We start from the raw sequence: 27,258 nt of genomic DNA on the forward strand, positions 1-27,258 counted from the left end.
GGATCCTCTCCCCAAAATTCCAATATCAACTTCATTGGAAATCTGTGCATCATGGTTAAAAACTGGGTTGATGTTAGAAAACCAACCAGTACTCATGAACTTGACCAAATCTGACAAGAAGGTCACAGAATGGTCTAGTCATAGTTTGCTAACAGTAAACTAGCCAAATATTAGCTGGGTTGTGTGAACATATATTTTTTGAGGAAATCCAGACTAAATTTAAACTAACATAATCAGCATTGCCTTTGAATTAACCAAAGATGTGCGACAAATCAACATTTCACCATGTTTAAATAATGGTTTAAATAAATAAATTGCCTGGGACTGGGGGCAGGGGGAGGCAGGTTGTACTAGTCTCTAAATATTAATGCTCAAATTTCTGCTAAGGTGAGCAAAAGCCCTACTTGAAATAAGGTTTTAAATAATGAAATAAGGCATTGTGCTGTGCACAGAGAAGAAAATGCTTTGTTCATAAATGAATGTTAAGCAGAGAAGGTGAAGCAAACTGCTGCTTTGAGTAACAGTGGTTTGTCATAGGTATAATTTCTTTCCTTTAATATCGAAGATTTGCATTGCCTGATTTTATTATAGCCAGAGGTTATATTGTTTCTAAATTGACATATGAAAAAGTTTCAGAGGAGGCGTGAACTATTTGGCTGAATTTGTTCGAATATCTTCTTTTTTGTAATAACCTGAAAGTCTTTTTTTCTCCCGTAGATGTGGATGAATGTGCAGCAGGGATAGCAGTGTGTCCCAGGTTCAGGAAATGTATTAACACCTTTGGAAGCTACATCTGCAAATGCCACGAAGGATTTGACCTACAATACGTCAATGGGAAATACCAGTGCATAGGTGAGGTCACAGTACTACAAAGTCAAAGTAATTTACCAATACTTTTATATGTGCACAAACCAAATTGACAATTGTTTATTAACTGGTGTGGACATTTCATTATCATGAAATATATTTTTTAAAGTTTGTTTTTATACCAACCAAGGGCAGAAGTTTTTAACATTTTTACTACCTGAAGAAGATCTAGAAGTGACTGAATAACTTCCCTTCCTGTCCACCTGATTGTGCCTCTGTTAAAAATTGAGAATCGCTTCTTGTTTGTTTTTGTAAATTAGCTCTGACCAGTTATTGATTACATATTCTGTGCAGTATATGGACATACTCTTCAGTAGGGTCAGGTTTTTGTATTAAAAGTTCTTGCCAGACTTATATTATGTTCCAGTTTTGAACTTCCATTAGTTGTAACCCATAATCATCAAAGCTAACAGAAACGAAGGCTCAATTTACATTTACAACGCTGAGTATAATAAACCTACATAAGTTCTGGTTTAAAAGGGCTTATTATTTATAGATCAAATATCTCACTGCTCGGAGGATGCTTACATGACCTTGCTGTGTCCCTCTATCTTCCAAGTAACCCTCATAACGATTTTTCACTGGCATTCATGAAAACATAGGTGCTTCTGTTAAATAAACTATGAGTTTCCCCTCATGTGCACGTTGAGCAATTACCCTTTGATATTCCGTTGTTATGTCTGAAGGTTTTCCGCTCTGTCACTGAATGTTTTCATGTTTCTATTAACATTCAGACGTGGATGAGTGCTCTTTAGGCCTGAGCCACTGCAGCAGCTTCGCCACCTGCTACAACACGCCAGGCTCATACAAGTGCAAATGCAGAGACGGCTACAGGGGGATGGGGCACGACTGTATACGTAAGTGCTGCCTGGGAACAAAAATGCTGGCACCGATGTTCACCACTGCAGAAGGGCCAGTGGGGCCCCCATTTTGTTTTGTTTTGTTTTCCTTGGCTTTTTCTTTAAAAAGTTAGGCAAGCAAGAAAGAGGGAGGAATCATCATGAAAGCCAGGAGTTGGTGCTGGAATTCCTTTCTTTGTAATGGCTGTCAGTCAGTGCTCAAATGACTCTCCTTCCCTTATCTCATGTGCACAGAGCAACTCTGTTTCTGTTACGTGACAATTTTAGTCAGCCAAAAGGGGGAGTCATCATCAAATGGAAATGATGTTCCTCTTTTTAATCACTAACATGAAGTTCATTAGTTGCAGCAGTCCAGTGCAAATGAAGTCATTTATTCTTTAATATTATTTAACCATCTTATGTACTCAGCCAGTGTTTTGGTATAATGAGCAAAGAAGATGCCTTTTGCAAACACTTCAACATGTCACCTAACTAAAGTTTGCAACACATAGAGAAGACAAGGAGCCAATTTGAAAGTTTACTTTTGCTTATCCCATTTCAATTCAGTCTGCAACCTGAAAGATTCAAGAACCACTAACTCCAAACCCTTAACAAAAAAGAATAACTGAAAGAAAGGAGTAACTTAATAATAAAAAAAATCTACTTATAGTCATGGGCAGTTATTTATTATTCGAAAGAGTGTATATTAAGGGTATATAACATAATTTGTACATCTTTCCCTTTTTCAGTAGAAATTGGGCTTATTGTTCATGATAGAAATTGGTTTAAAGGCTGCAAAGAAAGAAACTAAGCACAAAACAACCACAACACAAGAAAACATAGCCATGTTTTGCTATGTGTGACTAGAAATTATGATTTCATGAATCTAGTGTTATCTACAAAATGTTTTCTAAGTAGAAAGCATTTCTTCTTAGAAAAAAAAGTTTTCTAGGATCATTTGGTGGGAGAATTAAATATGTAATGGCAAGACTTTTGCAAAAAACACATCAATCTCCATAAATGGTAATGGTGACTCATATTAGACATGCAAGTTTCTCTAAGTTCTTTGTATCAATAAATTATATTTTAATGTTACTTCTCTAATTGGAAAATAATTAACAGATTAACTGTTATTTTGTATATTTACAAATTTTTGCATTTTTGACCAAATATGATATAATTAGGCTTTGAAAATTAATCTTGGAAACAATTGACTTTCGTTTTTCTATGAATTTGTTCAAGTGTTTACCTGAGAGTTAACTCTCCTCTGCAACTGCAAACTTCTGCTTCAACTAGACATGAGGGAACCAGGTTGTTTCAGTCTGCTTATATTTAGTTAATAGATATCACTGAGAAGTCTCAGAGGATGAAATAAAGCTCTCACTGCAAAAGCCAGGCTAATCACTGCAGTTAGTCTGCAATTCTGTGCCTCATTAACTCCTAAGTGCTCATCTTTCAGCCCTCCATCTGCATTCTCTTATCATTGCAGCCATTCCAAAGGTGGTTATTGACCCCCCGAGACCAGGCAAACTGCCTCCCAATCATCACAACCACATCCCAGACTTGGATCACAAAAGGATTGCCACAGTCCGCCCACCAGTAACTCCAAAGAAAACCTTCCCTGTTGTTCCAAAATCGCCACTCACAACTACAACTGAAGCCCCGCCGGCCCCCAGGACAATCACCCCACTTCCACGCAAACCAGCAGTTCCCACTCGAAAGCCCTTCATCTCAAATCAAAAGCCATCAATACCCACACGCAAACCCTACATCCCTCCAAGGGTTGTGGTTCCCACAGGAAAACCCCCACTCGTAACCTCTCCACCAGACAACACCATTCAGAGGGAGGTAACCAAACAAAGAGGAGATGTGCACAGTAAGAACCAACATCTTATTTTATTTTGACAATTACATGAGCAAGTGTATTTAAATTGGTAATCATTATCAGCATTTGAAACCACCTTTTGGTGCAGCGTGGGAAGTTTCCATTAAACATCCACAGTTTATTTATTTTTTTCTGAGATCAGCTATTGTGTCTTTGACAAATAACTAAACCAGTAAGGCTGAACACAACAGAAAACCTGCAGGCTATTAAACAAAAGCAATGAGGTAAAACACTCGATAAAACAAAGTGACACTCCAGAGCTGCTTAGATTACCGACACGCAAGCTTGCATGTGACGCATAACACCTGCCAAACGTTAGGCTGCACTTATCTGTGTATTTGAATGTGAAGTTCTATTACAAATTGCTACTAATGAGCCTTTTTTTCACAAAGGATCAAAAGATTTTCTTTTAAGCTGTTTTTGCTTTTCTTTTTTTTTTTTGGTCATTATGCGTTTTTTGTTCTTGGGGTGTAATGCTGATCTAAATCATTTGCAGACAGTTTGAATAAAACACAAACTCGCCTATATTAGCTATAGAAAGAAGTCTCAGGTATGACATTTATTTATAAAACTAAGCTGCCTTGCTTTGTAAAACATGTCTAAGATAAAGCATATCTATGACGATGGTGGTGATGGTACAGTTGTTTACTTAAATATTTTTCTATCAATCAATTCAAAGCAGTCTATCTTTATGCTGCCAAATTACATCAATGTGAGAAGATTTTCAATTATTTAATTTAACTGGTACTTTGAGGACATTTGGGATGTTGATATGGCCCAAAATGTAAATGAGTAAAACACCCATGGTCTAACTCCTTGAAAGCAAATTGTGTGAAATGTTTATCACATAACAAATCATGTTTTATCATTGTTTTTGATGTGTGAAGTCTAAAGAAACAAACCAAATCAATGGTAAAAAAAATATATATATATACTAAATAGTGTTGATGAGTTTGATTTATCATTTCTAAGTGGAAAAAGAGGCAAAGAACAGTCCTCAAAAGCAGTGATTACAGGGTGTTTGTAAAGGTCTCACCTTTTCCTACAGATGTTCCATAATTTATTTAATACTCCATAACCTACACATAATGTTTAATATGTATAAATATTTTTATTTGACTACAAATATTGTAGAATGTCATAGAAAGAAAAATATTACTTATTTCTATTTTAATATGTTTTCATAGGACCTGGTTTGTAATTTGAAATCAGTCTCTCTAATTGCACAGTTGAGGTAACATTTTCATCTTAAAATTATGTTATTTCTGGCTTATCTACTGTATGTACCACATTGTGGTTGCAGCACAACATGAATCATTGACACTTATTTCATTAAATGTACATTGACCTTCTTCGTTTTTACTCGACATTTGTAATTAAAATAATTGAACTAAGTACCGGTAGTTTTAAATGACACAGAAAGAGGTTGAAGTCTAATCTTATTCTAAAAATGTCAAAAATAAAAGCAGCATTTATCTTCACCTTTCAAATGTTTAAGTAGATGGAAATTACGTCCTTTTAGAACGGGCCCTGCTATAAACTGTAGTTCTCCAAAAACATAGATTAAGTAAAAGTATTCATCCTCCCTAACGTATTAATGAAAGAAAGTCATTGGAAGTCACGTTTGCCACAAGGAGTACAAAGAAAACATGTGCGAAAAGGTGATCTGATCAAATGTGACCACAAAAGACTTGCTCCTGTAAAAAGAGCAAAAGGTTATTCGACAGCGTCGTTTTCAGTGTACTGAATGCAAATATGCTGCAGAGTTTTCAGATTTTCATGATTAAAATATTTTGGAAATTGCATCAGTTTCCACATTCCACAGTCATGCAATATATCAAGTTGATTTATCATCTAACATCGCAATAAAATATATTGATGTTTGTGTTAGAAAAGATAAAAAGGTTCAACAGTACTTTTGACAATTACAGTCTAAACATAAATAAACTCCCAAGTTTTAGTGAAATTTAGACCAAAGATCTTATTTAGACAAACAATGTGCTAACATATTTTCTTTCTTTGGAATTCACTGCCAATTACAATTATTGAGAAATGACTGTGTTGTCATGAGCTGTTAATGTTGCACAAAAATTAGACATCTCATTAAACCTCATAGCATACGACCTTCTTGAAGGACTGTACACAAGCATCTTATAGAGACAATATTACGTATTTTCCATGCACATAGTGCCATTTTGTAGCAAAATCAAGTAATTATGTTATATATATTATATATTTTATATATAACACACACATGCACACCCCCACAAATATATATATATGTACAGTATATATACTGTATAATGATAAAATAATGGATTTTCTCGCTTATACAAAGAGTGGTTAGTTTAAAACCCAGATGTTACACCGGTTTTCTGCTGAGATGAAACAGTTCAATACAAAAGAAGGAATTAGACAATCTGGTTGCCATTCGTCTTGCCAGATGGCACCTCATAATTAGAAAACCGAATAGGGAAAGAAGATTGCATTAGCACCTGTCCGCACAGCTTGAGGAAGACATCAAGTCTAATAGTTTTCACCCCAGCAGAGTAATTCAAGAAAGCAGAGCTTCCTGTAGGTGATATGATGAATAGAAAATGGGAAGGGAGGGGACATAGCTCAGGGTAATTATTAAAATAATTAATCAGAAATCAGAACTGAAACGAGTGTCTCTTTGTGCAGGTCAACAAGTGTTTTCAGGAGAACAGGATGTGCAAATGCACTTGTGTACTCTGAATGATAAATGAGAGTATTTTTATTTGGACGTGTGCTGTCCACAAGTCCATATTAATGATTTTTGAGATATACAAATTCACAAAACAGTACATAAATTCATGTTTCTGTCATATTTTCCATAGGATATATATTTTAAATATATATATATATTTTGTATAGTATAGACTGCATAATTACCTTAAAAATAGATTTTACACAGATTTTGCCTGATTTCTTGATTCTTTATGCCCTGTTGTGGATTATTCTCTTGTGTTTAATATTTTCCCCTTTTGCACCTCCATGTAATTACACATAATTTAAGAACTTATTTGTTTTTATTACTTGGTTTGTTACCATCATCTAGTGTGCCTTTCATGTCAGTAGCCCAATGTCTTGTTAATAACCCAGTAAGAAATAATCTTTTCCCTTGAGAAAATAGTCAACATATTCAATCTTTTCTTTTATCTTTGTACATTCTATATTTTATGACAGGTTTTTCTTTGCAAAATGTATTTACTTTGCTCTTTTTTTCTTACCCTTTATTCCTTTTCTATTTATCTTTTTCCACTGCAGTTTCAATATGCACAGACACAAGATTAGCATCAAAGCTCTCAACTAAAAACCAAACAAGTAAATTTCCCAAATGTACCTTTTTTGAAAGTGCAAAACCTCCCACAGGATAAGAAATCCTCAGTCCTGTGTGACAATTAAAACCCTTTTAACACCCTATGTGTTCCGTAAAAAAAAAAGAAGGAAAAAAAAAGTCCCCTCCATTTGACTAAAAGCAACTGATTATTTAAGCTCCATAAAAACAGTCTTTTAGGGATGCAAACTTTAATTAAAGTTGACTATTTTGCATTTGTTCAGCTGAAACTCTTTGGTCCGCATTTAGAAAAAGCAAATGAGATCCTTTTTATCCCTTTTCAAAAATGTGGACTCTGTGCAAAGATGAAAACAGTCACACATAAAATAAAGCAGAGTTTAATAGCACCAATGTCATTTTATTTATTTAAACTAATTTTATGTAAGCACAATTTATGTAAGTCCTGTACAATGAAATTAAAGTAAACCATAAACATATACTACATGAACCTCTACATGGCATATACAAATATACATGGCTGTCTGCATAGTCCTCCAGAATGGGGTGAGTGTATTGGCGACACACGGTCAGCCCATTTCCTGTCCTGAGATGTTGGTAGAGCCTTGCAAAATCTGTCCTGTAACAGGAAGTCAGTGAAGTGGTTTCTCACTTACATGTTATGCCATCTGCAAACAACATAAGGGTCAGTTTATTTTGACTAAATGTAAGAAATTGCAATCGTTCAATACATTTGAATATTTTTTCTAAATAGAGAGATTTGGACTCTGAGATACGCAATTAGGACAATGTAGTATAGTACTGCATGCTGATGATTTGATTCTTTACCTAACAAATCACAGTTCATAACCTTATTAACTTTAGCTGCACCAGTTTCACAGGCCTGCTTCATTTGGAACATTTCTAAGTTTTTAGCACAAACACATCACAAATGCTCTATTTTTATTAACCATAGATTTGTAGATTGTGATTCTGACTCTGACAAAAATGTATTTATACATGTTTTTAAGGTCAAAGCCTATCCAGAAAATGTCATAATTGTAATGCAATGCAGTTTGAAACAGTAATCCATGCCTTCATTTTCATCATGGCTGAATTACTGTAGTTCCCTCTATCTCAGTCAGCCAGTCTCCACTTTCACGACTACAGCTGGTGCAAAATGCTGCTGCACATCTTTAAACAAGAACATGTCAGAGAGAGCAAATTGTCGCTGTCCTGGCTTCTCTCCACTGGCGCCTGTGTATTTTAGAGCTCGTTTTAAAATTCTTTTGTTTGTTTTTAAGGTTTAAAACAGCCTTGCCCTGCCTAATTTAACAGAGCTTCTTCACTGCTACACTCCCTCTTGGTCACGCAGGCCTGCTGACCAGCTAATCTTGGTCTCTCCCACTTGTAAGCAGAAGCTTAGAGGAAAAATACCCAAACAAACCTTTGCATTTTAAGTGATCAATTACTTGCGATTAGTAAAGTGTTTTAATCAGATTTTTTTTTCAAAAAAGGAAAACTGTTAAGGGGGAAATGCAATATGATTTTCTCGTCCGATCTCTTCAATGTGCTTTAAATCCACTCTGAGTACAAGATTAGAAAATGGGTCTTTATCTTGACACTGAAACCTAGACACACACACACACACACACACACACACACACACACACAGAGATAGAACAGGATGCCGAGAATTGCTGGAGAGCCTGGTGTATGCATGACCTCTCCCACTCTCAGATTTCTTCGGTTGACCGACTTCTGCACTCTGCCAGGTGGTCATGAACCTACAAGACGACAGACTGATTCAGGGCACGTGCTCAGGAATTCGAAGGATTAGTTGAATACTACACAGTCAATTCATAGATGACTTATACAAAAACAAACTTTTGATCATTTAATATTATTAAAATTTAGTCTCTCGAACTTATACATTTTATATTGTTTTATTTATACATATAAAAAAACCTTCTGTCTTGCTGCAGAAGACCAAAAAATGGTTGAACTGTCATGACAGCTTGGCCTTGTGCAGTTTGACCTTAGTGGGGAAAGACAGAGGCTGCGTTGTTCCTGTGGGTTGTAGAAAAACTACATAATCAACACAAAAGACACAAACTGACTTTAAGCATGAGAGCTATGAAAGTGAAAGAAGGAGTAATGGTGAAAGAACGGAGTCAACATTCTGACCATGATTCTCAGGGAGAAGATCTTTTACATGCTCTTTTACTGAACTGAACTCCCTGCAGATGAGCAAATCCGCCTCGTCTCAATCTGCTTAACCTTAGAAGAGCTTATAACAGAGATGTTTCTGAAAACTTGCCTTCCCACTCTCTCTGTCCACCTCTATCAAGGTGGAGAAACACTTTTTCCCCTGATCATGGCTAACTGAGAGGAGGTCATGTTTCATTTTGCAGGAATCATGACCACATGAGATTTACTCAGTTCAATTTAATTCATCTTTATTTATAAAGCACCTTTAACCACAAATGAAACTCAAAGCACTGAACAAGCAAAACCTCAAGATAAAGCAGACAGCAGAAAGAAAGCAAAACATTTTTTCTTTTTCAAGCCTTAATAGCAATTTTAAGATAAAAGGTTTATAAAAAAAAATAATTCTCAAAGCAAGAAAATGCTAAATAATAATATAAATCAATTAAAGTTAAGAACAGTAAATAAAAAGCACACAAAACAAGCCAAAATGTAAATTCAAGACAGTCTTATGAAATATGCATTACTAATAAGGAAATAAATAAATACCATGATAGGCTTACAGCTTCATCCATCCATCCATTTTCTAACACCGTTGTCCCTAGAGGGGTCAGGAGGGGTGCTGGAGTCTATCTCCAGCTAACGTTTCGGGCGAGGGGCGGGGTACACACTGGACAGGTCGTCAGTCTGTCGCAGGGCAGGCTTACAACTTTTTTGAAAAAAGATTTTTTTTAAAAAGAATAAAAAGCTTGGAGTTCCAGTGTTCCTTACCAAAAGAGGAAGCTAATTCCAAAGTAAAGGAGCCTGGAAACTAAAAGTCTCCTACTCTTGCTTTGAATAGGGTTGACAAGAAAGCCTGCATCTTGGGGATGAAGTGCTCTTGTAGGATAGTAGGCAATGGATAAAAGTAGGTTGTTGAGGATTTTGTATGCAATCAGAAGTGTCTTTTACTCAGTTTTGAATTTCATAGAAACCCAGACGAGTAATGCTGAAATGAGACATGTGACTCCGTTTAACATCTCCTGTAAGAACACTAGCCATAGCAGTCTGCATCACCTGAAGAATTTTGAAGAAGCTACTTTGGCACCTGTTGTTTTTTAACTTTGACATTGATTTATCCCTGTACAGTACTTTTCTGTGTAATGTAGCAAAGTCATACAAACAGCTCCAAGCAGAGAACATTGAATCAATATAATTTCTTTGTTAATCCTTTTTCTAAACCCATGCCTCTTTCCTCAGTCCCTAGGAATAATGGTCACAACACTGTTCTGGACACAGACTTTGATATTGAGCTCGGCAATACAGCAGATGAAGCCAAGGATGACCCAGGTAAGCATAACATGTATGACAAACCATACAAGGTTCAGAAAATAGCAAACATGAGCTATGGGACAAAGTGTAAGTGAAACAGACTCCTGGAGTTTTTCTTGCCAAGGTGAAGTTAATATAGGGACCAGGTGTGTTTTAATAGGAGGTGACACCTGGCATCTGGACGTGTCGCTTAAGCGATGGCTCACTGCCTACGAGACACTGCCAAAATGTTCTGCTTCTCACACTCTGCTCGTCTCGCTGCTTCAATGATGAATTGATTGGAAGCACATTAGTGTTCTGCTCCAGGCCTCTGCATCAAGCAAGACTCAATGCACAATTGTACCCAATATCATTAGTAAGCTTTTGTGAAGTCATGTCAGCTTGATGTGATTTATTAATACCAAGGGAAAAATATGGATTAAATGGTCTAAGGATTCGGTTTGGTGTTGCTTTGGATCCATAGCATTTTATTTTTTGTTGTTAGTAGAGACATATCAGAGATCATCTTGGCAGAATTGTCTTTCTCCTCAGTTCCTATTCTTTTATAGATAGTTTATTCTTTGATCCACGTTTTTTCAGTCATATCAAAATGAATATGTAGATCTTGTAAAAGCTGTGAATATTAAATTGTACTGCAAATGCATTATTTTTTGTCAAACCTATTTTTACATCAAAAATAAAGATTTTTCTTTTTACAGCCACATGACATTTCTGATTAGAATATTACATGAAACCAATAAAAAATATATTTTTAATGCGTAGATGTGAGCTTGATGACTTGAAAGTATAATATATGCTCAAAATGTGTATACAGGAGGAGCCTTCAATATAAGAATAGAGCCTAATCAGAACACATATTTTAATTTAATAAGTATGACTGTATTCACTCCCAACTGATCTGGATTTAGATAACACATAATTTAAGCTCACTTGTGGACCTTTGCTCTAGAATTCCCTTATTTAATGAATTTCTGTTTGAGATATAGAATTTTTTTTTCTGGAGGTGTTAAATGTTCTCATGAATAACAAAATCACTTAATTTTCACCACACCAGAGGTTCGGCTTTCTATTTTGCTGATGTTGAAGGCACACAGCATGAAATCAGACATTTACAATCAGTTCTGTTTCTCAGACTCGGGGTATTTGAGCTGCTCCTTTGATGACGGTCTTTGCGGTTGGATCAGCGACAAAGACGGAGACCTGCACTGGGAGACGACGCCTGATCCCACAGGTAATTGAAGAGTGGAGTCAATCCTACAAAGTTCCCCTACTCAAGGACTAAAGTTTGTTTATAATTTGTTTATACATGAATTTTAGAAAGGCTTGACATGCATGCTCATGTATGCATAGAAAGAAAATCTGTTTAGTCCTGCTTAATTACAGGTCAAGATGAGAATGACTTAAGGGAAGTAATTTGTCCTCTGAAGATTAATGCTTTGCGGCGCAAAGAAATTTAGATGATAATTGGATTGCATGGCCTTGAATTTTGAAGCCTTAGGCTTTATCAAATATAAATATAAAATTAGACAAGGAAAGACATGGTAAATTATGTTGAGAGGACACAGCAAGTCTAAAAAGCACATTATCTCTTCTAGGTCTCTCTTAATTATCTACATCTTGTTTGTCCAGTTAGTTAAAGAATCTAACTGGGTGTTTACACCAAATTACATATCATACTAGATAAGTGCTGACTTTAAGTAAATAAGATGCAACATTTCAGTGAGTGCCAGCTTGTTGATGTAGAATTAAAATACTCGAGGGCCATTTCCCTTCTGTTTACATAATGTCTCTACTATAAATGCTATTTTCTTGATGCTGTCATACATGGAGGAGTATTTTTTTATCTGCCTCCTTCCTTTTGACCCCCAAAGGCAAACATCACTCTCAGATGAATACTTTTGACTTTGATGGAACTTATAGCTTATGCAGAAAGCCTCAACAGATACTTACTACAACTTCAGAAATTAACAATAGCCGTGAAGTGGCTCTGCCAGAGAAGCAAAACACACATACATCAGCATTTATCAGCTTTAACCCAGAAGCACTTTAAATTTAAATTGCTCTGATGCATACATTAATAAAAATGAATCTCTAATTGGCCTGGCAACTGAGTAGATCGGTTTCAGATCAAAGTGTAAAATTATTTTGTGGAGTTATTGTTTGCAAAAACAGCAGACTCAAAAGATAAAAAGTATTCTAAATAATTCAAAGGTAATTGTTAAATGAAAAGCAAAAAGTTGTGGAATAGTCCAAGTTGAAGAACATAATACAGAGAATTTTTTTTTACATTGACCTGCATAAAACAGGCATGACTTTATGATTTTTCTAAATTATGCAGACTGTCTGACTCAACATACCTCTGAAGACCTTAAGAATTTCTCATCTTGCTTCTGCAAATCTCTTACCATTTTCATGTATGACTATTTGCTTCAGGGATTTAGGTCATGGTATGTTTCCTGCTTTTTGATTTTACTGATTATTTGATTTGATTATTCATTCTGTAACATATTTCTTAACTTCAGACAGAAGAACTAAAGCAGATATCAAGAGTTGACTTTTGCTGGGGACTCCCAATACCAATCATTTAATTAATATCTGTGTGTATATGTAATAAAGTATGATCTTATTCTATTACCATAGAACCCTAAGCTTTGGTAGCTCTTTCAATAGCTCACAATACATACTTGCATTGCAACCACAATAAATAGTTTTACATTTAGAAACATTTGCTTAATTAAATCTTTTTCTCCTTGTACAATTAAACCAACATTATACTAAAGCACAATTTCTAAATCATGACATGCACAGTGTGTTAGACCCAATTCAACATGACCAGACATTCTAATAAATTTTTCCCATTGCACCTGACCATTTATGGGAGTTGGTGTTTATTTATTTACATCATTCATTTGCTCGCACAGGTGGATGGTATCTCACGATCCCAGAAACAGGAAACAAGAGGACGGGACGAGGGGCCCGGCTAGTACTTCCTCTCACCCCGCCATGGAATGATGGCAATTTATGCCTGTCATTCCGGCACAAGCTGGCAGGCCACCATGTGGGAATGCTTCAAGTGTTTGTGAAAAAAGGAAAGCAGTACAGTCCTGCAGTGTGGGGCCGAACGGGGGGCAATGGCTGGAGGCACACCCAGATCACATTATGGGGTACAGGCCTGGAAAGTGTAAGTAAAATTATACAAATTTCCACTCGATAATCTAATTTGGAAGAGAAATCGTCATTCTTTTTACAGCTGTTCTTCTAAATTGTGTTTGAGAAATATGTTTTTAGAAATATATCTAAAAAAAACATGAAAAAAATAAAGTGACAACATGGCAAGCAGGAACCAAGCTGTAAGTTTGGTGCAGGAATGGTTACTCCAAAATCAGAGAAAGGTGAGAACAGCAACAACTTACCAGTCAGAATCACACAGATGACTTCAGCATGTCTTCTTTTTCTTTAGGATATTTTCTAAAATGTGCCCTAAGCAAGTCCAGGTGCTCTCTGATTGGTCAGAATTAATATGACACAATGTTCAAAAGTAGTAAGAACAAAGTGTTCAGCTTGTACAGCAATGTGTCCAGTAAGGTGGAGAGAGTCAGGAAGGATTTTGGGTGAAAGCAGTAATTTTTAGACATAACAGACCGGTGCCCTGTCCCGAGATTGAAAAACAATTTGTGGATAGCAGTGAATAACTGCTTTTTACCAACAATTTTTTAAAATAACCATGAATTTTTGTCAGCGGTCTGGAAGACATTTTAATTTCTGTTTTGGATCTCGTCAGCATTGTGTTTTAGAAATACACTATTTAATGGGTAAGATGAATGATGTTCTCTTCATATTCCTTAACAATCTTTTCCCTCTGTTGGGTAGCAGAATCTGGGGAGTAATAAGAATGACTCCACCATTCTATTCTGTGTTGCCAATGAATGAGCGACCATAGGTTTGACATATTGACGTTTGAGAGGAAAACTGTTTGCATTATAAAATAACTGGTAGTCACACCCGTCACCAATGTCTGTTCTTGATCATTACATTCTGGAGAGACCTTTCTCTGAAGGCTCATTTTGGGTTAAAAACGTGTTTTAAATTGGTCGACTGCTTAAAAATGATCAGTTGGGCTGATTAGGATTTAGGCTGCACTTTTTAAAGATTAATCGTTTTTCATGGCTCTATAGTAGGATAAAATGTGCCCTTTAAATTTAGCATATAGCAGTATAGGTACTGGAAAAGCTTTAATGACCTCTTTTATCAATAATCAAAGCATGATGACCTTTTCATTGTAGAAACACCTGTTTCCTGCTGTTCAACAGGTCATCTTAAAGGGGGAACGTGGGAGAGGCAGAAGTGGAGAGATGGCTGTGGATGATATCACCTTGAGGAAAGGTTCCTGCACAGAGGAGCACAATCTAAGGAGACTCTGACTGAAAGAATGGTGAAGGGCAGACAAAAAGGACAACGAGAGGAAAAATCATCCTAAAGAGAAGAGACTCTGCTGTGACACCTCCTTATTCTGCTCTGATCCTTACTTTGTCCTTCTCATCCCCCAACCCTACTGTGAGTGGTGTCAAAAGTTAAGCATACAATTTAGTGTTACAGGAGGTTTTTCCTATTCATCTGTTCATGAACAAGAAGAACTTAGTAGGATATTTTTGGCAGCACTCTCCAGTCGTCTCACCCCACAATTTCAGTTTTCTGAACTGTGCATGTACTGATGTATTATGGAAATGTACTGCATCTCATATTGGCTCTGGCAGCCTCCAGCCACACCAGGAAGATTCATTCATTTTTCTAAATATAAATCTGTTCCTTTGCTTTGCATCTTTGTTTTGTCCAAATATTGTAAACACAGTCTATATGTTTTAATTCACTTGCTTGTGACACACACGACCACAAATGCAGTTCCTGTTTATGATAAAGAACAATATTAGACTTGGTGCTCTTTTATTTTTAGAAGAAGTTCAATTTGCCAAAATTAGATTTTAAAGTTGGATTTTTCTAAATGGATGTAGTTCCAGAGTTAACATTGACGGTCACAGTGCCAAACTTCAATACAATAAAGCTGTAAATTTTCACCAAAAATTTCAGAATTTTTTAGATTAATTTACATATTTACTTGGATAAAGACTTTGAAATGTCTTCACTTTGCAAAAATAAATAACATTCTCTGTGATTAAAGACCAAATTTAAACATTAAAACTAGAGTCAGAAATTAGATATTAGATATTTTTTTATTTGTAAGAAATATCTCAGAGGTTTTCTGAGATTATAAAGTCAAGAGCTGCACATCTGGATAATTTAAGTGCTAGATCTGGGTTCTTTTCAGAATGGTATCTCACACATTCAGACCTGATGCAGCCATGTTGCCGCTTTTTTCCCTCGTTGTCTAAGTTGTGCATTTTGATTCACAGTTGAAGTGTTTATGTCAGGTCTACACTCAGGAGATGTCTTTCTGAAAGAGGAAAAGAGCCTAGATCTACCCACCCTGTGCATCTCCTAAATTTACCACTTTAGCCGTAGACGACTTCTGTCACTTTTTGTTACAGATGTCTGACTTCATAATCTCAGTTATGTTTTCTGTTACGTTCAAATTTCTGGCTTTATAATATCAGAAAATATCTTTGTTTTATTGTTGGAAATTTGTGCCCATTTTATGAAGAAGTGTATCCTTTGTCTTGCAATTTAAAACGTAAAGTTTTTCCTTGTAAATTTGTGAAATTGATCTTAAAATTTTAGATTTTGGTGAAAATTTACGTCTCTGCGGATAGTTATTATTTTCCTTTTACCTACAGTACTACATAATATTTGAATGGATAACTGAGGTGTCAAATATTTATATAAGTGATCAGTTATAGAAATGAGACTAAAATATTAATTATAATGTAATTCATTCAAATAAATATATGCATATTTGAGGATATTTATCTCAATACTTTTTTCAAAACATTAAATGTGGAAATAATTAACATTTTTACTCACCTTATGTTAAAAAGATATAAATGTTTTAGCATTTGTTTTAAAGGTGTATTTTGCAACACATGATGAATTGACTGAGGCTGTAACTCATTGACTGAGGCTATTTGACACCTCAGTTAGCTCTGCTATATAATATAGCAGAGCTAACACTGCTATACAAAAAGGGATTCATCTACAGTCTGGTTGTTGTGCAATTTTGCCTATTAAATGTGATGATGGACAGCAGTACAAGAATAATTAAATAATAAATAGGTAATAAAATATGAAATAGGATATGATTGTCACATATTAATTGAAGTGTTAATTATCTCTACATTTAATTATAATGTATATTCTAAATATATTGACATATTTAAATAAAAATACATAGGTTTTTTTTGTATTTATTGGAGTTTCCTAAAAACTGTCACTTATAAATGTATTTCACAAATTGTTTATTTATTGATTAGAAGCCCTTCTGGTCCTTTATCAATTTGAAACAAATAAGTTAAAGGTACAGTTCAGTTTTTATTAAATATTTTCACCTAAGAATAATTTTTTGTAGTTTAGGTGAATGATATGTTGTAAAGTGCATTTGCATTGCTTTTGGATCACTTAGTTGTGTGTGACGTTTTAAAAGAGTTGTGCTCTGGTACCATGTGTGGAGAGTCTTCAATGTAAAAAGACTGACTGATGCAAAAGCAGTAACGATGAACTACTGTTAAAAAAATCTAATTTTAGTTAATATGGATGTAAAAAAATCCACCTTTATTTGAGTTTATTGAGTTCTGAGTTGCTCTTTGACTCTAATAATTTTTCCAAACTGAGATCTCTGTGTTGTGAGAGTGAGATACTGACTGTCCACAAGTGCTCGTATGGAACAAACCCCTATTTAAACAAAAAACACACAACAGTTATGATATCATATTTTTGTTTATCTAAGAATAATGTTTTATATGTTGTTTCAAGGTTACAAAAAATCTACAGCACCTACTGACATGACAGTACAAGTACAGACAAGTACAGGTGGGTTTTCGGTTCTCATTGTTTTCTAGGAGAAATACATCATTTTATGGTTGTTGTGAATATTAAACATACCAAATGTAATACCTGGAATGCACTGCACTATACTGTGTAATGTTTTGATGGAATTAGAAATAGCTTTACAATTTAGTGATTTTGAAAGCAGACCTTATGGTTCTTCTTCTACAGTTTGCCCCTAGAAAATCTTGCTCTGCCACTTCAGCCTCGTCTTTCACCATTGAATAAACATGGAAAATCTCACTCACCTGTATGCGATTGTGGTCTAAATATTCATGCCCTGTAAGAACAAGCTCAATATTCTAAAAAAAAAAAAAAAAAAAAAAAAAAACAGCCTTTGAATATTCCTAGTTTTTGACATAACTTGTTATGGTAGATACTTCTGCATATCTTGGAAGAGCACCAGGTTTCCTCTTTTTTTTTTGTCTTTTTGCAAAATGATTTTGTTGTTCTGTACCATCCCCATCCCTACTTTTGTCTGATGCCCCCTGCAGACGAACTACCTGAAGTGTTTAAAAAAAGAAGGGGCAAAGGATTTTGGGCAGTCACAATTGAAAGTTTTCTTTGTATTGTGCTTTGTTATATGAAATGTATTTGTTACTGACATTGATTGATGAGCAGAATGGTATATTTGTAAATGTATTCATGTGTACATACTCTGTACAATGCCATAAGCTGGTGTGATTTATATGTTATGTAAATTCATATATGAATGTTGATTGGACTTGGTTGGTATTTCAGTATTTAATTAAAGACCCGGTGGAAGCCTTTCACGTGACCCCTTTGTTTTCTGTAATAATGAGGGAATTTATCTCATAACAATGTGCTCAGAAGCTTCATCTGATATTTTATGCTTTCAGACCTGCTTTATAATTGAATGTTTAAAAGACAGAATTAAGTCAAGCATATCTTCAAATGTAGAACATGTTCCACTGGATGTTGAACTAAGCGATTAATCTTGGGGATTTTATTCAGAGCTTTTGGTGTAACTGATACATCCCTTAAAAACTTAGACTATTAGCTTTCCCTATGGCCATTTTAGCCAAACCCTAGTGCTAATTTAGTGAAAAGAAATTCTCTAAAATGTTCAGCTGACTACTCTGGATGCATGAAAAGTAGAAAACAAATTACAACTTAGATTCATACAAGGTGAGACAGAATAAAACTCACCCAAAACTGAATCAAATCATTTTGTGATTATTGTGTTTCATTTTAATTATGTGTGCTGTGTACACATAATTGGACTATGCATCTAAAATTCACACTGAGTCCTGCTTCTCATTAAAAGAAGGGAGCTTTTTCAGTTCTACCCCAAAACTTTAAACAAGGAGGGATTATAACTTTATCCAACAGTTATTAGAAGCTTATTCTTTTTTTTATTGATTTGCTGGTAAGAGATGTGGGGAGGAGGGGTGGCATTTTGTTAAATTACATTGTTATTCTCTCATAAAAAAACATGTGTCCCTATCCATTAAGTATTGACTGTGAGTCAATACTTAATGGATGGTACCTGGGACCATTTTCAGCACATAAATTGGAACCTAGAGAGGTCTAGTGTAAGATAAACAGGATAAAAACTATTTTTCCAGTAACATTTGATAGTAGTCCATCCAAATCACTTTAATGGATATTTTTTTCATACAAACTGTGGATATTATGATACGCTGAGAGGTGTGGTGTGGAAGGAAAAAGTCATCAAACTTGGCTGTACAATAATCAAAGCTGGTGTATTAGGCCTCCAGTTTAACATCACTGCTGGAGTTTAAAATTGCATTTAAATCAAAATGCCAGTTTTCCCATCAGTCAGTCTCTCTGCTACATCCAGCAGTCCACCTATATACTGGTTATCCCCGCCTTCTGAATTTACCCCCAGCCAATCAAACTCCAGCCATCACTGCTTCTTCCATAACAGAGCTGGGTTTGAGGCGGGTCTCCTTCTTAGCAGGGTTCCAAGATGGCAGCTACAATGACACACCCACAAGGTAACAAATATTTCACAGACAAAGGATCATACACACTCTAGCATTCAAACATTACAGAAAATCTTCTTATCTCCTAGACACTAGAAATTATTAGATAAATCAGGAAGACCTGAGATTTATGGTAGAATCTTTGATCTGCACCGGAGAAGCAACATATAGACATCAACACACTTATATGGCTAGACCACAAAAAGTCTCACTGTGGTCTAATGGGCAGAACTGTTGCAAATCTCAGTGGCACATTTAGGAAATTGTGTGTGTCCTGGATGCATTGGGAAGTTTACAACAAGCACAGAATCAGAACTAGCTCCATCATGAAAATAAGAATATGAATTCTGAAATAAAGTAGTAGATCATGATTCTTTTTTCTTTTTTTTTAGAAATCTAGATAAAATGTCAAGATCCTCACACCCTTATCTGTGGGTTGTCAATGAGATTTCAGATGAGGCAGTTCTGTCATTGCAAGATGGATTGAGCTGTGTCAGACTCTGATTATTCTGTCATTGTTCATTTTGGGGCCTTTTGTTCTGTAACCTACACACAGAAAGTGCCTTGGGTTTTAATGCAAATAAGTGTCACAATGAAAATTTCTGAAACCTTCACCTTAAGACCAATATAGTTAAGGTATTCAGAAATTAGTTACTCATTTATTTATTTATAAAATTGACTTTGTTATATAGTTCAAAGGGCATTTTCAAAAAGCATGAATATTAATGTCAGGTTCTTTCATATAAATTGTTGATTATGTTAAACAGGAAGACAAACAGGGCACATCTAGAATAACCTTATGTTCCTTATGTCCCTCATGTTTACTCATGCTTTAATTTTCAATATGTATTTCCCCTGCACAACTTCAGATTTTTTAAATATGATTATTTTAACATTTTTATCATCTATCTTTCTGGAGACAAACCACTTTTTTCCCCCAAACCTTTTGTTTTGGAAAAATAAGACCCCAACCAAGAGTCAAGCCCAGGATGTTTTTGTTTCAAGGCAGCAGAGCTCACAACTGTGCAGTTAACTGCTTTGTTAACTTTAAATACACTCATATTCAATAAATTAGAGTATGTGTTCCTATGAGGTTTGTCAGATTAAAAGTAATTTTTAAAAAAAATGAACAACCTGTGAACATGTGCTACAGGTACAAAACCAGATTTCTATATCAAAATGTTTGACTTTTATTCTAATCTTACATGTGTTTTCATTAGATGTAAGCAAGGAATCATCATACTATAACAAAAAAAGGCTTGAAAACATCAGTGTGTGAGAAACTAATCTAAAGTGTTTTTTTTACTGAAATAAATTCACTTCTTAATAATATAAAAATGTATTGAATATGGCTGTGCATAGTTATGTACCTAATAGCTTACAGCTGGCTCTGAAAATCCTTGTGAGAATAACAATTTCCCAGTTTTTTTAGATCTTATAACTCAATATCAAAGTCAAGACTGAGACAGAAGATGAACTAATTATTTAATCAAATGATTGTGAGACAAAGCTGTAGACAAAGTGAGATTTATTTCCTCTTGTGTGTGAATGCTATCAAGATTAAGCACTAGGACAGCTCAGTTTCTCCCAAGTAAAGCCTTCCTAAGACCTATCACTAAATAGTGGATGAATGGAACAAATGTTGCAGCTCATATTGAATCTCATATTGAATCTATTAACAAAAGTAAAAAAATCAAGTTCTTCTGATTTACTATTTAACAAGGAGGTTACATGTGCCCCCCTCAAGATGATCAGAAATCTCTGAGACCTTTTTAGGGGTACTGCTCACACAGCCAAAGATCAAAAAAGACACAGAAAAAGATCAATTATGCTTTAATGCTATTCAAATCTTAGTGCAATGCAGCATTATCATTAACATTTATGACAAAGAAATGAGTCCACTCACAGTGTGCTGTTGCCTTAATGTAAGAATGTAACATTTAACCTTTACTGACATTTAAAAGGTAGCATGCGTGCGTTCATCGTCAGTATTTATGAGAACCTTTTAGCAAATGAAATTTAAAAAATGTCATGCTCTGCCACCAAACCGCTCTCTGTGTTGGACAGAGCATACTAACAAGACAAATTGTTTCTTTTTGTGCCTGTTTGTTATTATACATCATTGTAATATTTTGTTAACCTACTCTCAATTCTAATGTTGGCACAAGAAACTATTTTACTGCTCTTTGGATTTTAAATTATGTTTATCATCTGTGTATTCTAAGCTTCAGTGGAATTAAATCATGTTTAAATGCAACAGGTTAGATGATATTTGCTTTCAGCCCGAAAAAAGAGCAGGTGTATGTTGGTGGCGCTGTTCAGGTTTCTTGGTCCAGATGTAAGTATGCAATGGACAAAGCCTATTAAATCCACCACATTACACTGCAAGCCTTGAATACATTTCACAAAAAAATATTTAGTGCTTTGTATCATAATTGTGTTCCAAAAACAAAAAGAATTCTGAAGCTTACTCCATACCTGCTACCTAATACTACATAATTTCCTTTGGTGCTGCATTCTCAGTTGTTAATAAGAAAAAAATACTATGCTCATCTCCATCTGTATAGGGTAAATAGAGACTTTAGAAATATTCACCATCCAACATGACAGAGCCTGAGCTAGTTTGAGAAGAGTAAAATTTTCCCTCCATACTTTTGGAAAAAGTATGGATTACATTTAATTATTTCTTTTGTGTGCATTTCTTTTTCTGCATCTAAACTAAATTCAGAGCTCCCAGTGTGTTTTCATATTTATATGTATTTTATTCACAATTTCCCTCCTAACAAAATATAATTGTTTATCCTTAAAGTTGGTTTTACTAAAGACTTTTCAAACGCCGCTTGGTCTGGAATATTTCTGCAATTTGACCTTAGTGGTCAAGGTTGGAGGCTGTTTTAAGGTGTGTTTATGGAATGTTTGTAAAGTAGAAACATTTACTCAGATACTGCATAAAACAAACTTTCATTTTCCCGTTTATGAGTCATTCTAAAATGTTTTCTTTGGTGCTCTGCTTCAAGCATTTGGCAATGCAATGCTCTGGGTGTGGTAGCACTAAACCGTGACACTGCTTCATCCCTGTATAGTCCTTAGTTTTGCAATGTTTTAAACTCATACAACAGCTCTAAGCAGATGACACTCAGTGAGAATAATTACTTCTGATAGTCCTCTGTCAAACGTTTTTCCCATTGCTAATCTATTGGATTTCAGAAACTGAGAACACTTTACTTGACACCAATCTTGAAAATGAGCTCAGAAATAACTCAGAGAAAGCCATGACCGACAAACATGACGTTTATGGCAGGCACAACTGCTAACGCGTTATCATATAGGACTCAAAATGGTCTGTGGGCAGAATGAAACTGACATTCAACTCCTGCAGTTCTGCTTGTAGGGGTCAGGTATTATAATGACCAGCTGAGTTTTGATAAGACAACTGAAATCTGGCTCTACCAGTGTAAATGATGCCTCAGATCCCAAAAGATCTCCCAAAATATGCTCCACTCTTTTCAGAAAGTGATGCTCCATCTTGGATTTCACTTAATAACACCTGAGAGCTTTGTGAATAGACAGAACCTTTTGAAATGTTTGTGCTATATGACTGAAAAGGTGTCTAATGGTTGGCTCTTTGTTGCAAAACCATGGCTCTCTTAGGCTAAAGCTTTAAACGACCGTGTACTATCAGTTCTCCTAATAACATCTGGCACCAGTCAAAGTGAATTTGATACATGTATCTGTAACGGTCATGACACCATGACAGGTAAGGGGCTAAACTGAAAGCCTGTAAAAAGTGTTTTCTCATGATTCCGTCTAACTTCTAAGACTTTTTCTCTTATTATGAAATTCTGCTATTTTAGAAGTGAGTAGCAGATAGTCATAACTGTTAAAACTAATTGTTGGTTGTGCCAGACATTGGATGCTAATGCGTTATTCTATCTCAAAACAATGTCAGTATTCTGATTGATCACGTTACCCTGTGGAACTCAAAATTACTTTTTGACATCCTAACAAAACGTTTTAAAAATAATTTGGTGACATAAATTATTTTCAGTCCGGGGTTATAATTGTGAGCTGAACTGATTTGAGCTGCCAGGTCTGCATCCCATTGGTCTTTCACTTTCACCTGATCTGATTGTTGTCCATAATTTACTAACTGTGGTTCAGAAGGATTTTGTCATCCAAACCACTCAGTATCTGAATCCTTCCGACTTTACACTAATAAAAACATAGCAACATCATCAAACACAACAACTTAAATATATACGTATCACTGTTATTGTTTTTTTTTTTTTGTAATATGTGTTTCATTATAAAACTAAATCAACTGCATTTACATAATTTATTTTTATGAAAGCACCAATCATTACACAGTTACTGCATTTTCTTCAACATAGCATCTGTCCTCTTGCTGATAGTTAAGGGATAAAGGATGAAATATCATTTAAGCTGTGTGCAAAAGTGTGTGTGATCCTTTTACTTTGTCTAAAATGTGTTTCTCTACTCATTCAGGTTACTTGAGCTGCTCCTTTGATGGCAGCTTTTGTGGTTGGATCAGGAACAAAGATGGAGACCTGGGAGACAATGCCTGATCCAAAAGGTAATCAAGGAGCAAAGTAGCTCCCTTTGACATTCATGTTTTCTTTAGAAGTCAACATTTGAAGTGCTTTGTTCTTTTATTGAGGTATTCACACACAAACACGGTTTAAAAGAAAATCAGTTTTGTTCTGCTTAATTACCGGTCAAAATAAACATCAGTCCAGGGAAGTAATTTGTCCTTTGCAGACCAGTGTTTTGCTTTACAAAGAAATTCAAATGAGAAGTGGATTACATGGCCTATCACTGAAGCCAGATGCTTCATTAACTGAGACTCTGACTTAGTTTTTCTTTGGGTTCAGACAAGGAAATAATATGCTAAAATATGCTGACAGGCCACTTATTTGTGTGTGTTTTCTGACTGCAGTTCGAGGACTTTCACCTGTTTTAGTTGTGTAATTAAAGATTTTTAGCAAAAACATCTAAAATTGCATGAGGAGTAATAAAACTTAATTATACCTGTCAAACAACATTTTAATTTGCAGCATATTTTGGGGGAATTATGTCAGAGCAGTTCAGTTTCGGTTCAGTTGTTTTATTTGTGTCCAACTTCACGTACAATACTTTATGATTGGTGTGGTGTCCTTTGAGTAGATTGCCCTGGGCACACATGCCTGCAAGAGCAATGAGTTTGACTTAGAGGGAACTCATCAATGATGCAGAAAGGCACTGAGACTTACCGAAACCTAGTGGAACCTCAGTAATTAACAACCGCCATAAAATGCTCTGCCACATAAGCAAAATACGTACATCAGCATTAATCAGCAACTGCCCAGAAGCTCTTTTACGTTAAATTTTAAAACCTGACGCATGCATTAATAAAATGAATCTCTAATTTAATCTAACTGAAGCGCTTGACTTCAGATCCAAGTGTGAAACTGCTATAAATTTTCTATGAGTCAGTCAAGATTCATTTTTGTTTCTTCAGCATTATGGTAGTTTCACACATCTCAGACATTTTACTCACTTACTAAAACAAATGTGCGTTGATTATAATAACACTTGCGTGTTATTATCTTAACATTCTTTTCTGTTCCTGTTTCTTAAATTGTAATCAAAATTTTGAATTCTTGAATCCCTCAGTGGAAAAATAGTTGAGTTATTGTTTCCACATAACATTTATTTGACAAAAAAGAGAAGGTAACCTTGGTACTATATAAAAGCACATGTCTTTCACTGCTTATAATTCAGATCAAGTAACACCATCTCAAATACCAGGTCTTTGATTTTTCAGCACTAAAATGACAATCCCCTTGTGTAACATCATGTTGTTCTTTAAGTTTCCAGCATGGTTTTGACCTATCTACACTCTAAATGGACCTCAAATTAGACTAACACGTTTTTCAACTTTCTTTGAAACCTGTTGGTTACCATGTGTTCCATCTCTGGATAATATTTGCCATAGCAACCATGTGGAACTTGAATGGCAGGTCCTTGTTGTGAGCACTTTGTTTCTGAGGTGTTCCAGTGAAGGGTGCTGTCATTGAGCGGGACCTACGCCATCTCTTTGGTAGCTTTGTGTCAAAGTAACATGTAAGAAGGGTTAAACGTTACTCAGGAAATTATGGTGTTGGAACAGTTTGGGCAACATTATGTGAGTCAGGGTAGTACCATGCAGTCTCTATAGTTGTCTTTATGGCACAAGGTCTTGTGATAAATCGTACTAATGTTTCTTGTGAAAGTGAAGATTGCCTCAGTAGGTGATGATACTCAGCTTCTGTAATCGTGTCACTTCATCTGATGTTGCAAGAGTTAGTAAAATGTGTAACAGGAAGTAGTTATTGAGCAATTGCTCTGCTCTGTTGAAAGCTCAAGATGCGATTGATAGCATATAAGAACAGATTTCAAAAGCACTGAAGGAGCTTCTACCTCTTTGAAATTGCTTGTGCAGCAATATGTTGTCACTGAAAAAAAGAAAAGGTGACAGAAAAAGATACATTCTGTTGGCAAGCACTTTGAGAATGTGGCATCTAGACTAACAAGCTGTTTTACAATTTCTTTATGGAATCTGGACTGCATTAGGTTTAAAATCTAATATGTACTTTGACATAAATGTGACAGCTTCAATGTATTAACATGATAGGAGCTATGACATCAAAGTTCATTTCTAGATTACCTCAAGTACTGACTATCAAAGATATTCATCCAGTTCCATTTGCCTAATCCCAGAGAAAAGGTAATTATATTAAGTTCAATAAGGTCTGTATTAAATGAGTATTAAATCTGTCTGATTGAAGAAACTATAATTCTTACTTTGGTTAAAGGCGTCTTTTTTAGAATCCAGAAGGGCAAGCCTACATTTCTTTCAAAAAAGATAAACCAAACACAAAAACTATTCAACAAGGCAGAGCACTCAGGACATATCCGGTCTCTAAGTATGTGTGTGGATTTTTTAAGTTTCTTCAGAATTGTACTGGGGAAACACCAGTCACCCTCTCTCTGAATAGCAATGAAATTCTTTGTTTTTTGATTGTTTGTTTGTTTTTAACCTTGTAGTGTTTGTTGAGCGGACATTTAGAAGTCTTACAATGCTCATGGGAAAATATTGTTAAGCTGGCAAGAGAAAATTAATTGATTTCCTTTTTTCATTGCTGAGAGAAAAGCAGATGAGAGCACCGTAAAAAAAAAGGAACTAAATTGAATAAAGCCACTGTGGTACAAATAGCTTTAACACTCAGGAGCATTAATCTCTGCAAAATAGCTGAATTATGCAAAACATTTTACTGGTAGTTGAACAAATGTGCATATCGGTTTTATATTTCCCAACACCGTTGGTAAAATGTATACAAAAGCTTTCTACAACAAATGTTTTCATGGGAACTAGGCGATCCCAAGATGCAAGTTTTGGCAACAGTTTTTCTTACTGTGAGCCTTTGAGATTTTTTTAAGCTTCCCTCACCTTTATTTTCATTGTTTATGGCAGCAAAATAAATTTGGGTCATTGTCTAGTCTCCATGCGTTTGAGTCACTGGCTATGTTTTGTATTCATTTCTAACGAAGACTTTTTCTTTTCTTGCATTCGTGTTTTGAAGAATGGTTAGGTGAAATGTCACCTTCACAGATTTGATCAGAAGAAGAAGTACAAATTGAATGTTCCTAGACACTGGTAAATTTAGGAGAGTAAACTTTAGATTGAAAAACAGGCTTTACATATAATTTAAGCAACAGCTAAAAACTTTATTAAAACCATTTAAAAGTATGCAGTGTACATCCACTGTATGAGCTAATCAAATTAAACGGTCAGTTTGTCAAAATCTTCTTGCCACTGAAATAAAAGATGCATTTATTTAAGGACTTTTA

General features: G+C 35.2%; 1 protein-coding gene across 4 annotated transcripts in view; it reads left to right on the plus strand.

Annotated features, from left to right (window-relative positions):
* Positions 1-15,543, plus strand: part of npnt (nephronectin) — a 58,222-nt gene extending 42,679 nt beyond the window's left edge. For all 4 annotated transcript variants that reach the window (XM_014471293.2, XM_023334357.1, XM_023334358.1 and 1 more), the window contains 7 exons: positions 718-852; positions 1,602-1,724; positions 3,196-3,582; positions 10,334-10,423; positions 11,538-11,636; positions 13,327-13,586; positions 14,716-15,543. In XM_014471293.2, the coding sequence (XP_014326779.1) occupies positions 718-852; positions 1,602-1,724; positions 3,196-3,582; positions 10,334-10,423; positions 11,538-11,636; positions 13,327-13,586; positions 14,716-14,826 (1,205 nt within the window). In that variant the 3' untranslated portion in view covers positions 14,827-15,543. The remainder of the gene's footprint in view (positions 1-717; positions 853-1,601; positions 1,725-3,195; positions 3,583-10,333; positions 10,424-11,537; positions 11,637-13,326; positions 13,587-14,715) is intronic.
* The last annotated feature ends 11,715 nt before the right edge of the window (positions 15,544-27,258 follow it).

This window comes from Xiphophorus maculatus, chromosome 5, assembly GCF_002775205.1.
Source record: "Xiphophorus maculatus strain JP 163 A chromosome 5, X_maculatus-5.0-male, whole genome shotgun sequence".
Classification (NCBI taxonomy): domain Eukaryota; kingdom Metazoa; phylum Chordata; class Actinopteri; order Cyprinodontiformes; family Poeciliidae; genus Xiphophorus; species Xiphophorus maculatus.